The sequence below is a fragment of the Terrapene carolina genome, unplaced genomic scaffold (genome assembly GCF_002925995.2).
Source record: "Terrapene carolina triunguis isolate 2854851 unplaced genomic scaffold, T_m_triunguis-2.0 Scaffold28237, whole genome shotgun sequence".
Taxonomy (NCBI): Eukaryota; Metazoa; Chordata; order Testudines; family Emydidae; genus Terrapene; species Terrapene triunguis.
In genome coordinates this window covers 1-15,026 of record NW_020692588.1, presented here as the reverse complement: position 1 = coordinate 15,026, position 15,026 = coordinate 1, and the positions used below count along the sequence as shown (strand labels likewise).

The 15,026-nt window shown below is 51.5% G+C and overlaps 1 protein-coding gene across 1 annotated transcript; it reads right to left on the bottom strand.

Moving 5' to 3' along the window:
- Window positions 1-4,178: 4,178 nt before the first annotated feature.
- LOC112103279 (dynein regulatory complex protein 1) lies at window positions 4,179-14,366 on the bottom strand (the record flags this gene model as incomplete). The annotated part of the gene is made up of 8 exons (XM_026662530.1): window positions 4,179-4,313; window positions 5,842-5,981; window positions 7,286-7,408; window positions 9,656-9,742; window positions 10,670-10,807; window positions 11,781-11,964; window positions 13,367-13,479; window positions 14,279-14,366. Coding segments are annotated over 8 exons (1,008 nt in total), but the record flags the coding sequence as incomplete, so codon positions are not given.
- Window positions 14,367-15,026: the final 660 nt, after the last annotated feature.

Genomic DNA, 15,026 nt, shown 5'->3' with positions numbered 1-15,026 from the left:
TGGCACGCTGCAGACCGCGCAGATGATGAAACTGAACAGTTCCAACATTTGCAGTTTCACCTTTTTACTAGCCAAAATTCGACTGATCTAAAAATAGAATGGATCTGTTCCCTTGGCTCGGATAAAACTCTAAAAGGCTATACTGTACCATTAACCCTGGCAGATACGGGATGCCTCCTTCGGTGCCACCCGAGCTTTAGGTGTCAGCCAGCCGATTGTTCCCTACAGCCTCAGTGCACGGAGACTGTGGAGAACCTCGGTGCTGCAGATCCCTCTCAGCTTTGGAGAGAGTGTAGCCGCATTGTTAGAAAATCCGGAGGTACCGTTTCCAAATTGATTCCCCCACCTCGGGTAATACCTGCTGATCCGGCACACAAATTATTATGCCAGATGATAAAAGAATTAGATTTAATTAAGAAAACCAAAAAATTGCGACCCGATGAATATAAATCTGAGGATGTTTCCACCGTCCTGTTTAGCATGATATGTAAGGCCCTCGATCTGTGCTCTGTCCTCCACGGGGGCACAATGTTTGCAGCTAAACAGGCAGCCCCAAGCTCTCCTAAAGATGATAATGAGGAGAAGACAGAAAAGGTAGAGCCCATCACTACCTCCCTCTCCCCAAGTCCCTCTCAGAAAATTTTGCCACCCCCATATGAAGCTCCTAAAACTCCTCTGTGTCCAGCTCTGCCAACAGCCCCAGAATTTACTGAATCTGAAACTGTAGCAGAAGCTTTGCCTATTGCGATAACTAGAACTAAAACAGATGCACAAACAGGCAACACCACGCAGGTTACTGAACTGCGAACACGTACTAAGGCCGAACTTAAAGAGTTTTTAAAGGAAACGCAACGAAAAGCCGATGAGGCACCTATGGTTTGGGTAGGGCGGCTAGCCTTAGAACACGGAGCAGAATGGGTGGACCGTGAGGAGGCTGGCATCTTAGCCAAAACGGCCAATTGGGCACGAGGCTTCCCGGGTCATGCTTTATTAAATAATCGCATTTGGCCACTTACCACCCCGGCAGCTGCCATTTTAGCAATGCAAGGCAGTTTTAAAGGATTGTATATCCCCCCGGGAGCCTTAGTTACTCCACACGATTTAATATGGGCAATCGCAGGAGCTTCCATAGCCCTGTGGGATCCACTACAAACCCCACTTAATTTAACTGTTCAACAGCAATTGGTGGCCACACCCTTTATACATGTTACTGATCCCACCCAAATTCCTGTCTCAGCAGAGGCAGTTGATTTAGCATTAGAAGCTGCCCCTGGAGCTGACACCGGTGCCATGCTGCACTTGCATGTGGCTGTTTGCAGATCCATCTTAACGTTATTTGAAGTAGTTAGTAAAATTAAGTGGTCACTGCCGCCCCCGCCTGTTGTCCTCCCAGTTGATTCGCCACCAAAAGACCCTCCAAAGAGTCAGTTTAATCCCCAAAAATATCCTGAGCGAACTAAAGCTGAACGGGCACGATTTGGCTTCCTTCTTAACAAAGGAATCCCCAAAGAAGCCCTGCGTAAAATGTCAGACCAAGAGCAGCAAAATATAGCTGAACAGCTAGGCTGGAAAAATTGGGAGGACTATGTTAGGTCAAAAAACGAATAGGGGCCGGATGCTGCCCGGCCCAAATTAAAGATCCCACCGATGAATGCCCATATGCCACCCTGTTAGTTAACGGTGACACTCCCACCTCCTTTTTATTAGACACTGGAGCTCAAGTTAGCATTATTGAGCCCAACGTTCCCCACTGTCCTACTGGCTCCTTTATGTTTGTTCAAGGCCTCAATGCAGTACAAGAAAAACCGTGGTTTGGGTTAAAATTGCCCACGAAAAATACGTAAGAAAAATAAAAGCCTTGTTAGGATCAAAAAATCTGCTAGGTGTCTCAGATATTAAAAAATTTAAACTGCATAATCAAATTCTGCAAGCCCTCCCTATAACCGTAGGCGATCATTCCCCCTATACCCGCGAAGTAGTTAACTCCCAGCCATGGAAATTTCCCCCTATCCCCACAAAATCCGAGGGGCTTCCCTTCACATCCATACTAAATATCATCCTCAAAGCAATGGTGTGGTGGAGCGAAAAATCGCAGTCCTTAAGACTATGCTGCGAACAGCAAACCCCAACCCTGATTTTAAAAACTGGAGCTCATTTTTACCCCAGGTACTTATCGCACTCAACAAAAGTTACTCTCGCTGGCCTCACATTTCACCTACACCTAAGCCGCCTTGGTCCCCCGTGTTTAACACCGGCCAACTGGTTTGGCTTACAGAACCCCAAGCCTCTGGCCATCGAGAACCTATAAAAGCCACCATTCTCCGGGCCGGCATGTACCCTAACACCTACTTAGTGGCTACAAGTACCCCTGGTGACAAGCTAGTTCATCATAACTGGCTCAGCAAACGTAGTTCTTAATAAACAAACTAATGCCCCTGAGCAGGGCTTGTATTATTCTGTTTTACAGGTTATGCTGCTCTCCCTCACAACATCTTTGCCCACGGAGCCCTTAGGAGAAGGTGGACTACAAACTTGGTTCGCCGCCTACTGGGTGCAGGAGGTCAGCGGAAACCAGTCCCTGTCAGCGCTGAGTCCAGAAGATTGTCTTGTTTGCTCCACTCAGTTCTCACCTAAATATCCATTACCCTTTCAATTTGTACCAATAGTTTATAATTTTTCTTCATTTAATATTTCTAGTGTGAATTGTTCTTCCCCCTATGTGCAGTGGGCTGCTTCTAGTGTTTGGAATAATTGTTCTTCACAATTTAATTCTTATGTGTTTCCAGTTCTTAATGCTTCAGGTCGAAGTGATCATAGCTTTCCTTTAATTGAGAGTATTAGAGTTCCAGCATCTCATTGTTGGGTTTTTGTTGGTAATAGTTTAACCCCAGCCCCTACTTGGGTTGGTACTTATTCTAATTGTTCTATGTGGAGTTTCTCTTATGCTAATACCTCCCTAACTAAACCCACTCTTAATTTTACCTATCCCCCTCCCATTAATTGTTCTTATCGTCTTAATTATAATGTTTTTTTTGGAACCTTCTATACCTCCATAACACATACGTATCTGTTTCATGCCCAGCATATGCATCATGCTGAGGCTGCATGTATCAATCGTGCATCCAGCTTTTATTCTGTAACCAATAATGGGTGGAACCATACCACAGTTTCTTCCTTAAGACCCGGTCATTTTTGGATTTGCGGTAATGTTGCATTTGCTGTGCTTCCTCCCAATCCCCGGGGTATATGCACCATTGGCACCCTGTATCTACAGGGCGGAGGTATTTATACCTTGCCATCTAGCCACCGACACCATCGTAGTACCCACTCTTTTTGGACTCGTTTGCAAACAGCAGCTTCCTCCCTCGCCTCCTCTATTGTTAGTTTTAACCCTGTTGGTTATATGATGTTACGTGATCAAGTGCTGTTTCAATCCCTTGCTATTGAAATGCTTGCTAATACTACGGGCAAGGGCCTCTCCTTAATTAATCAGCAGTTAAATTCCCTTGTTCAGTATAGTATTCAAAATAGATTAATGATTCAATATTTGTTACAATCTTCCTCATTTTGTACTAAATTTGCTGAAGTATATCCCGACTTTGCTGATAAATGCTGCGTTTCTTTGCCTTCTATTTCTCCTAATTTGTCCTCAATTGTTAAAGACCTGCAAACGTTGAGCTCTACTGTCCAAGAGTCACGAGAGTCCTTCCAGTTTTGGTCATGGCTCGATTGGCTTGGCCTTGCGTCCTACAAATCCTATTTCCAATCCCTGTTTGTGTCCCTTCTAGTTGGGCTCGCTCTTCTCTGTCTCGGATGTGCCTTCATTAAAGCCTGCATTCACAAGTTTGTTGCCTCGGCCTACATCGCTTCCACTCCCGAAGCGCATCCCCTCGTAGGTGGGGATGAGGAGTCGGACTCGGAAGTTTAGGTTTTCGGCCTAACTATTGCGGCTAGGGCACGGGGGCATGTTGAGATGAGTTCCTGTCTGCATCCTGTAAAACTTGCCCATACCGGTATTGCCCTGGCCTCTTCTTTTGTCATTCAGTGTTGCACACATTCTACAGCAATATGCATTTCCTCACCTTTTGAGGCCCTGGGGGTCCTGGCAAGCTGCCCTCAAGTGCCCACGCGAATTCTCCCCGCGCAAAGAGAGGACGCGTCTCTGGGACACACCGTACCTCATCGTTCTCTGCAGATCCTTGTACTGCTCCACGATGCGCTTGTAGTCGGCCGTCAGGGTCTGGTTCTCCTCCTGGAATTGCTTTATCTGTTTGGCCAGTTTCATTCTCAAGGCATTGAGCACGTCATGCAGCCTGAGGAGGAGGGCAGGCTGTTAACAACGACAAATTACTCCCCAGGACATTCGGTGCCAAAACATTACAAATTCTGCACCAACAAGATTAAAATTCTGCACCCAATATTTTCAAATTCTGCAAATTTTATTTGTTAGATAAATGTGGGGGCTCCAGCCTGGCATTGGGGAGCACAGGCCACTGGCTGCACAGAGGTGGGAGATCACTGTGCAGCTCCACCCCGCATCCCGGGGCACAGACTCAGCGGTGAGGCTGCACCCAACCCTGACACAGCACAAGGACTGGGCCTGCCCCAGAAACAGCCCAGAGCCCTGCCCCTCTGTGCCAGGTGCACCAGGTGTGGGCAGGCAGGCTCAGCAAGGCAAGATCCAAGTCTGGAGGGGCTTAGTGTGGGGGGACCCAGGTGTGGGTTGAGAGGGTTCTGTGTGGGGCAATCCGGGTGTGAGCAGCTCAGTGGGGGGTCGGGGGGGGGGAATCTGGATGCATTGGGGCTTGTTGGGGAGTTCTGGGTGCAACGGTAATGGGACTCTGCAGAGGGGTCCAGGTAAAGGTGGGTGGGGCTCAGCAGGGGGCGGGTCTGGATGTGGGGGGTCCAGATACTGGGGGAGTGGGACTCAGTGGAGTGGGGATCCAGGAGTAGCTGGTTGGGGCTTGGTGGGGTGGGGATCTGGGTGCAGATGACTTGGGGTGGTCCAGGTGTAGGGGGTGTGGGGCTCATCGGGGGGGTTCTGAGTGCAGGGGGGAGGCGAGGCTTGGCAGGAGGGTCTGGGGATGAGGGGGTCTGGATGCAGGAGAGTTGGGCAGATGGGGGAGCAGCTCCCTGTACAGGGGTCCCTCCCCCCGCAGCTGAGGAGTGATGGGTGCAGGAAGTGGGGTGGGAGGGGAGTTTGCAGAGCTACCTGCAGCCGGGGGAGAAATCTGGGGGTGGGTCTGACCCAGCCCTGGATGCCATGCAGGGGAAGAGGAAATCCCGTCCTCTCCAGCCCAGCCGGGACTAGCAGCTAAGGCCAGCGCAGGGTAGGAGCCACCAGCCGGGTCTTCCCCATTCCTGCCCCCGCCCCACAGTGATTTACCTCTCTGCCGGCTGCCCTGGGCACCTGAAACATACTGCTGGGGAGGGGCGCATGACCGCTCTTGTGACTTCCTTTTGCTTCCCCATCAGAAAGTCATTTTTCGGCGGGGAAGCAAAGCTATCCGTGGGGGACGTACATTCTGTACCTGTGCAGAATTCCCCCAGGAGTAAATAAATCCATACACACAGCCAGAGCCGGACATACAAGGGCAAGCATGTCCTAGCGCCTGAACATGGGCCACTCCTCACCCCTGTCCCAGCCCAGTGGCCGCAGCACCCCAGAGGGGGAAGGACTCTGCTCACAGAGCCCCTGTGCAAAGCCCGATTATATTCAATCTTTGTGGGGAGAGGGAGAGGGCTGTGGGCTGCAGTGAGAACATGGACAGTGACCCAGAGAGTGCTGAATATGGCTGCAGGCGTTGCCCCAGCCCCACACGAACTGGGCTGATCTTTTACCGGTTGAGTTTCCTTTTCTGCTGGGATTTTATGATGGTGTTTTCCTCATCCCGTTTCTTTAGCACCTGGAAGTTGTATTCCAGCTTCTCCTGGTTCAGCTGGTAAATGGCTTTCATTTGCTGCAGCTGCTGCTCCAGGATCTGAGATTCCAAACAAAATAAAAAGCCATCCTCTGTTGTTGACAGGGGAAGGTTTGCAACTCCAGAGCCCCTCCCTGCCATCGCATGGCTAGCCCTGGGGCTCTAGAAAGAGAGTGCCTAGGACAGACTCCCCAGGTTCTAGCGGACAGTGCAGAAGTCTTACAATGAAGCTCCTTCTCTAAAGGACGAGCCCTGTATGAAGCCCTCCTGGATACAAAGGTGCTACAGACATTCCCTGTACTGCCATGCTATCGAACCCCTCATTTAGCCTGTCACCCACCGACTCAGTGCCATGGACAGAGAGTGCATCAGCTTCCTCGTCCCCATGCCAACCCCTCAGGCAGCAGCATGGGCAGCCGTGCACCAGGTCCTGTTCCATCGGCTGGCAAGAGGAGTCACCGGCTCAGAACTCCCTGCCAGCAGCCCCCAGCCAAGCGACGTCAGCGCGAGTGTTAAGGGGCCCTCAGCTGTCATGGCAGCACACGGGCGAGAGGCAGCATCTACTGTCCGAGCTACAGCCGCACAATCCAGGTGCAGGTGTGAGAATCTCTCTGCCTCCCTCCTGTTGGACAGGTTGTCATTCAAGCACTTGAAGATGCATCGGTAGGAAGAGGGTTATTTTACTTCTCAGTCACAAGGTCTGCAATATGAATGGTGGTTACTTAGGAAGACAGAAATTGCCGTGCCGGGCAGACCAGGGATCTGGCTAGTTCAGTCTCTCGGCTGAGTGGCCAGTACCAGTGGCTTCACAGGAAGCCACAATCACGGATAATTCTGGAATAATCTGTCCAGAGGGAAGTGCCTTCTGAGCCTAGTCCGATAAAAGTAACATGCATGAAAGTTTCTATCCTTGTAACAGGCGGGCAGTGTTTGCCTGAACCCCCACCAATAGCAGGTGCTGATCGCAAGTAAGCACGGCTAACTCACGAATACATGAGGCTCACTACTCCCTCTGGATAGAAGAGAGCTGGAAGTGACTGTCTGAGAGGATCTAGGGGGCAGGTTAACCAATCATGAGGGAGGAACCCTAGGGGTACCCCAGCTAGGGGGGGGGTTGCTACTGTTAACTTTTTGTACACGGAAGCCAAGCCCAGAAAGGCTGAGAGTTTGATTCTGCTGCCCTTCTCTCCCGTCTCAGTACAAGCTGTGCAGTTTGCGGAAATGTAGCCATTTAGCTTAGCCTGCTAAAAAGAAAGAGTCCCTTCCCCATGACAGCCACAGAGCGGTTGCTGTGTTCTCCTGGTGGGCCCTATGCACTCAGTGGGGTCCTGTGTCTCTGCTCCCCTGGGCCCTGCTCTCCACACCTGTACGTCGTTCTCCAGCTGGATTTTGATGGTAGCGTACTCCTCGGCATCCTGCACCCGCAGCTGGTTCAGCTGCTTCTCGTACTCCTCCACTTTCTGCATGCGGGTGATCAGGTTCTCCAGCTGAGGGCAGAAGGAGACCAGAGGAGAGTCAAACGACTGCAGAGAATCGCCGGTTCTGATCGGCTGCTCAGCCTTCCCAATCCCAGCTGCCCTGGCAAGGCCAAAGCAAGGAGGGATATGGATCATTCCCAGGCAGCAGCCCAGTGGGGACAAGGTACCCTGGGCTGTCACCGAACCAGGCAGGAGTGTCATTCCCTGTGCCCAACACCGGACAGTCTTTACTTCAGACACTAACACTATGTCTTTCCCTTACACGCAGTGCATACGGGGTGTAGTGTGAGTGTGACTGCAATAGGCGGTACAGAGCCAGCCATCTGCTCTAGTCCCTGAACGCCTGCCCACCCGGTATGTGCTGCTAGCCAGGCTAATCGGGTGCCCATTCCGTCCCTTTCCTTTCAGGCCCCTGAAGTGACGCCGGCTGTTCCTGCTCCAGGCACATCACAGCCACCAAGGAGCCCCAGTGCAGCAAGGAGTCCGGGTACAAAACCGGGGCCAGAGCTCAGCTGGTTTGAATTTGCATTGCTCCGCTGAAGTCCGGGGGAGCTCGGCAGATCTACGCCAGCTGAGGATGTGGCCCAACAGTCAATCAAACAAAAAATGAGTTAAAAAAAAAAAAGACCATCCATCTATGGGATCCCCTGTCTATTCATTCAATTCCAGTCTGCCCGTCACTGAGGTATCTCGGTGCCCTCTGCACGGACTCCAAGCTCCAAGGTGGCTGGCCTCCGTCATAAGATCAAAGCAACCAGCCCTGGCTGAAGGGGCAGTAGTGACTGGGGGCAGGGCAGAAGGAAGTGGGAATCCTGTGTGTACTAGCACAACGGAGTCCAGTACTCCCCCCACACTGAGGAATATTTCATCCTACCTCAGCGTGGGGGGCTGGACTAGAAGCCCTCTTGATCTCCCTTCCAGCCCTACCTTTCTGAGGTTATAGAATCACAAAGTCATAGCAACGTAGGCCTGGAAAGGACCTCGAGAGGTCGTCTAGTCCAGCCCCCTGCGCTGAGGCAGGACCAAGTGAACCTAGAGCACCCAGCGGCGTATTATCGCCTAGGCCGACAAGGCCTAGGCCTTGGGCAGCAAATTTATAATAGCAGCATTTTTGTAATCGGGACATCAGTGACGCCGCGATTCTACCAATCATAGCGCGTATTGAAACCACCAATGACGGCGCGACGCCATTTAGTAAACATACTCGCGAGACTCCTAAATGTTAATAATATGACTGGAAGGAAGAAATTAAGCGGTTCTCAGTTTTGGATCCATGCGTGGTCCCGCGCTATAAGCGAAATCGCGCTATACAGACGTGTGTTCAAGCGAGGGTCCGCTGTACTTGTAATTTTATTTATAATAAAACTTGTAAATGTTCAATTATTTTAATGATATTTAGATTCATTTTAGTTCAAACGAATTTGTAAAAAAACTAAAACAAGTTCATATGGGACCGGGAGCGGCAATTATTTCAGGGCCTGGGGGCGGCAAAATCATTAACCCGCCACTGAGACAACCCCTGACAGGGGTTTGTCCAGCCTGTTCCTACAAACCTCAGGTAATGGGGATTGCACAACCTCCCTGGGAAGCCTGTTCCAGAGCTTCACTCCCCTGAGAGTTGGAGAGTTTTTCCCAATAACTAACATGAATCTCCTGCAGATAAAGCCCATCACTTCTGTCCTTCCTTCAGCAGACATGGAGAACAATCGATCCCCGTCCTCTTTAGAACAGCCCTTCACAGATTTGAGGACTGTTATCAGGTCCCCCCCTCAGTCTTCTTTTCTTAAGACTAAACAGGCCCGGTTTTATTAACCTTTCCCTATAGGTCAGGGTTTCTAACCCTTTGATCAGTTCTGTCTCTCTCCCCTGGACTCTCTCCAGTTTGCCCACATCTTTCCAGACGTGTGGCGCCCAGTGGACACAGTGCTCCAGCTGACGTCTCCCCAGCCTCCCGTGTCTTCTTCAAGGTACAGAGCGCTAAGGACAGGGAGCGCAGGGCAGCCTGATCCTGCATTGCTGGGCTGCCGAGTTACGCCTGCCCTGTAGCAGGCATCAACCCTACAAGAGGAGGGCAGAGTGAAGCATTCATTACCCTGCCAAGGGCTGGGCTTCGGCCCACCTGCTCTCTGCCCACACCTGGCCCCTTCTGACCCCAGGCTCTTCAATGTCAAGAGCGGGCACAGGGACTGAGACATGCTGCTACTCAGTGCCTAGGAGCCTTCCTTCGCTGATCACAATTCCCCTTAGGGCCCTTACCTCCTGCGCGTTGTGGGCCTGCATGGCTTGCTCCCATTTCTTCTTGTTGCTGCTCAGCAGCTCTCGCCGTTCCAGCTCGAAAGCTTTCTGAGGAGGAGACAGTGCTGTGAGCGGGTCGCCGTGCACACCGCAAGGCCCGCTCCCGGCTTGCTGCCAGCGCTGCCACGCTGGACAAGCCTTGTTTACCGGGCCAAGCTCCGGGAGCAATGGCAAGAGGCTTCCGTGACAGAAGCCAGCTCCAGATCGCCGCCAGGTGCCACCCAGGCACAAGCACAGCATCCTCTTCCTGTGCCCGAGGTCACAGCAGGGTTCAGTGGCAGGGCTGGAAAGAGAACGAGTCCTCGGGATTGCAAGTGCGCTGCTCTAACTGTGAGACAACACGCTCTCCCTATTGCCCTGACAGCACCGCAGACCCAGCAGTTGCCAGGTACAAAAGCTGGTGTTACTGGGTCTGGGGTTAAGCGGGCTGTTGGCTCTCTCGGTTTGTAGGAAGATGTCTGTGAACAGTTTAGCGTGGGTGTGAGGATGAAATCTAGTTCACACAACAAGCCACTACATTAAACTGAAAGGTACGGTCTAGCTCAACCAAAACTTATGGGCCATTGGGTGAAATTCTCTGGCCTGCATTCTACAGGAGGTCGGACTAGATAATCAGAATGGTCCCTTCTGGCCTTACACATCTGGGAATGAACAGTCATCACATAGAAACAACTTTCAGTCTCTACTGGCCTGGGCTCCACTGGATCCCCAGTAACTTAGAGAGGGAAAGACCCCAGAATCACATAACCAGAACCGCAGCGCTCCGTTCATCTCCAGTTTTACTTCCACCTGGCAAAGTGAGAGCTCTGGTCCACAGAAACATCTGAAGCCAGAACCCAGCGTTGCTGAAATGCCAGTGTAATGAGCAAGAGACCCCTTTGCCGGAGATAATTCCATTAAGGAGAACTCCCCGGTGGATTTATCGTGAGAATAATTCACTGCTTGCTTCCATCCTGCTATGAAGCCATTTGTTACCTCAATCTGCGTGAGTTCCCAACGGTAAGTTTTCATTAGGTTTCTGATCTGCTCCTCCATTCTCTCCACCAGCAGGTTAATGTCGTCTGACTGCTTCTTGAGATCCTTCACATACTGGTCATCTTTGCTTTTCAGCTCCTGCAGGAGAAGAGCAGACCCTGAACTGAGAAACGCTGCTCTGCAGAGCTTCAGCACAAGCCAGAGAACCTAACGATCAATATCCTGCATCTGCCCCTTTAGACATTATGGAAAGTGACGAGGGAAGAGAACTGAGGAACAGAACAGTGGTTAGGAGAGAGAAGAGATGATGGGAAGATCTACTACACTTGCTAGCAAGGAGGAGGAAGCCCCAATTCCTGGGCTATTTAACCCTTGTCTGGACTAAAGGGGGCAGGACTAGAAAGCCCCAAGAGTAAATTACAGGAACAATCAAGCATTGGCAGGGAGATTACTCCTGGGGGAATTCTGTAAAAAAAATAACAATTCTGCAACAAAAAATTTAAAATTCTGCACACATTTTAAAATTCTGCATATTTTATTTGTCAAAAATCACACCAGTTTCAATTATTTTTGGTCAGTTATTTCAAAATACCTGTCAGCAAGTATGTCTAGCAAGACAGACAACAAAAAAGATTCAGGAAATATTTTTTGACAAACAGATTCCTTACTAGGCATATCAATACAGAGCTCTGAGTAGTAATTCATTTAAACTACAATACAGAACCGTATTTCCCACACCCCTCAGCAGCAGCACAAAAGCTTGGAGAAATCAGGCGTAACGGAAGAGCTGAGGGAGAGGAAAGTAAATTGATGGGAAGAACCCTGGGTGTGAACTTGGAGGGTTGTTGGGTATGGGTGGGAAAAGTATGGAACAGGTTTATTGGGTCCTGGTCTGTTACTGCCAGGACATGAGTGTATGCTGAGTCTGTGTATATGGATTTGTTATTGTAGGGGAGCACAGTACCCTGGCCTAAGAGAAGAGACAGTCAGTTCTGGGTCACTTACTCTTGGACAGTGTCCCTCTAACATTAACATGCTCCAGCAAGACCCTCAGTGCCCCACAGCCGTCTCCACACACACCCACCCCGCACTTCTGGCTCCAGCAATCTACCTGCTGCAGTTCGCTGATGAGCTTGTTCTTCTCTTCGATGAGCAGAGCACACTGCTGCTGCTGCAGGTTGAGCACGTCCCACAGGTCCTGCGGGATGGTTTTCTCTTTGGCCGAGCCCCATTTCGAGGTGATCTCTTCAAACTTGTCCTGATTAGTCTTGGATTCATTCTCCAGTTTCTCGAGCCTGCAGAGAGCAGCCAGCACAAGGCAGATAACGCAACTGGGGCTGGTGGAGGGTTCGGCGGCTGCCCTTGGCCCCGTCCACATTGAGATTTCCAGCCATGTTAGTGTCTTCCTGGACACCAGCTTTAGGGACTAAATCAGTTTCAAACCAAAGGGTAGACAAGATGTTAGTGGGGCAACAAGCTTTTCTGTAGCCCTAACGATAGGCTCCATCTCCCGATCTGAAAAGGCACCACGCACTAAGAGAGACGACTCTGCAGCCAGTATGTAGAGGACACGACAAACATGGCTGCAGGACTGGTCTCTGTACCAGAGCCCTGGGAATGCACTGGATTCAAAGGGAGCACATTACACAAGCAGAAATTGGTCAGAACAAACTGGCTGTGGAAACGCTCGTCTGGCTACCTGGGTCTGTCAGGAGGCCAGCGTCGCAGACACCCCGCACCATTACCACTGCTGCCAGTGGGCTTGGCCAAGGAAGGCTAGCTCCAGCAGCAGGCACCGATCCAGTAAGGTTAGCATTAGCAGAAGATGCTGGATCTGCAGCACGAGGGACCCAAGGCCTCCATTCATCCGTGGAGCAGGTACAGTGCACGCAGCAGCAGCACACGCTTCCCTCACACACACGCCCTGCCAGTGGGCCATCGCCAGGGACTGAGGGGTTTTGTCTTTCCTAGGGAGACTTCCAGCAAGGCTGCCAGCCGAGAGATGGACACAGGTCACCTAAGAACTAGCCCAGGACAAAACCATTGCACACCGTCCCCTCCCAAAGTGACCCACAAGTGAAAGGCTCACGATTTCGTATCAGTCCCCTGGCTCTCCGGTCCCAGCAGGTTCCTGGGGAGTGCCATGAAAATGACTGGGGGCTCTTAGGAGGCACAGGTCCATTCAGCAACGTTGGATTTGTTTGCCCATGACAACGGGTAAGTCCCAGAGCAGGGAGATGGGGCTGAACAACCAGGCTTCTCTACTGCAATCCCAAAGAGGAGAGGCCAGTGCTGGCTCCTCTAAACCAGGGGTGGTGGCTAAATGAGAACCTGCAGGGCACAGAGTTCTCACAAGGAATCACCATCACCTTCCGTGCCCGAGTGCGGGCTGGGGAAGCTATACACACCAGCATGCAATGCTCCATCCAGATCCAATCAGGCAGGCCGCATTGCATGAAGGAACCTGCAGCTTCTCCATGCCACCTCTGCATATTACAGATGAGGGTGGCTGCCATTTGCTCCTTGACGTAAATTAAACCCAGTTCTCGCCTGTCAGTGAGTTGCCAAAGCGGCCCCAGTTGATTGGCATGTGGGTGGCCCTGCTCCGAAGCTGGCGCTTTCAGGGGATGCGCAGGGCCTAGCAGGGGAGCAAAGATCTTCCTGCCAGTGACACAGCAGAGCTGCGGGATCTCTTACCTCTGTCGCTTGAGTTCGTCCTCCTCAGCCCTCCTCTGGGTCTCCCTTGCGTCTGCAGCCACCTGGATATTGGTCACTAGCTGCGTGCCGTCATTGAGCAGCTTAGCTAGCCTCTGTGAACACAGCAAAATGACAGAGCAAGCCACATAGGCAAAGGGGCCCAATCTCCTTGCAATGGAGGACTACTTGGCTAGCATTTTTCAAGCCAGGGTGTCTAAAGTCTGGCTCCTACATCCATATTTAGGTACCTAAATACAAGTAGTCTGTGCACCTGCTGCTTCCACTGAAGAAGAAAAAAAGTTTCAATTCCCCTGGTGACTGTGGGTCATCGAGATGACTCCCAGCATGGACCCACAGGCCCCACCCTCCGTCCTCACTAGGTCAGAGCCTCACAACAGATTCTCGATATACAGGAAGGAACCGAATGCGCCCGAGGCATGTGTCACCTGCAGGGCAGCTCTACGCAGGCAATCATCTCGAAGAATCATTGTTACCACCATGAGGCCCAGTTCTTCACAGTGGGTTCTAGCTTCACTACACCCTTAGTGCGATGAGCGAGTACCACACACCATGGTTTGTACTTGGAAGCTCAGTATAGTGGGTGTTTGCCTGGCTTTAGCTGCAGAGTTGGAAGTAGGAGGGTGTTTTCAGGAACTCCTAAAGGTGAATAGGTAGAAGAAGCTAGTGCTTCAGAAGCAACATTTTTCATGAGCTTATGGTTGTAGATCTGCCTGGCATATGGACATGTTTTTCAAACATTAGTTCTCGCTATGTCAAAACACACAGGTCCATTGGTTTACTCTGGGCTGTGACATCAAAGGCTCCCCGACTAGGAGTCCAGAGCCAAACGTGATTCCGTGGCCTTAATCAACTTGCCTGTGTTGAACTCTATTGCCATAGCTTAGTTCTAACCTGTCTGCTTTCTTCTATCTGCTTGTGGCTCCTGCTCAACTCTTCTGCCTCAGCCTTCTTCGCATCTGGATCTTCTCCGAGGGCCTCCCTGTGTGGGGACACGGGGAAGAGAAACACTTTAGTAACACGTCATCTTCCATAGCTTAAAGATTTCCATGGAGCCATACCACCTGGTTCTGTGATCCTGTAAGATCCCACAAGAGCGAATCAGCGCAGTGCTCGGATGGAAGAGGGACCCAGATGCTCTCAGACTCTGACGGGAGATCACGGGGTCCCCCCACCGTGGCGTGAGAGCTTAGCACTGACTACAGGGTTACTGCCATGGTGGAGCACGTCAGTGTCCGGAGAGGAGGCTCTTGCCTAGTCAGTTCCAGTGGATTGCTCTGTGTTTGGTTCCACATCTCATTGGCAAGGCGGTTGGCAGTGATTTCAGAGGCGCACCGGCCCGTTGGGCCCATGCAGAGAAGGCGTCTGGTCTTCTATTGGCCCCGTCCCCTAATTCTAAGGCTGCTGCTCCCACAGCCCGTGTCCCACTGACCGAGCAGTAACTTGGCGAGAGGAGACACTAGCCCAGGGAGGGGGAAGTATCAGTCCCTGGGACAGGCCGGTCGGGCATCCAAGACTCACAGTTGGGCCCCCAGGCTGCCCCCGTCCAACCCACTGACTTTCACACTGTCGAGGGACGGTTCGGGGACACCCGGTTCGGCCCGGTTCAGGGTTCGGGGGGGCGGTTGGGGGGGCCCGGTTC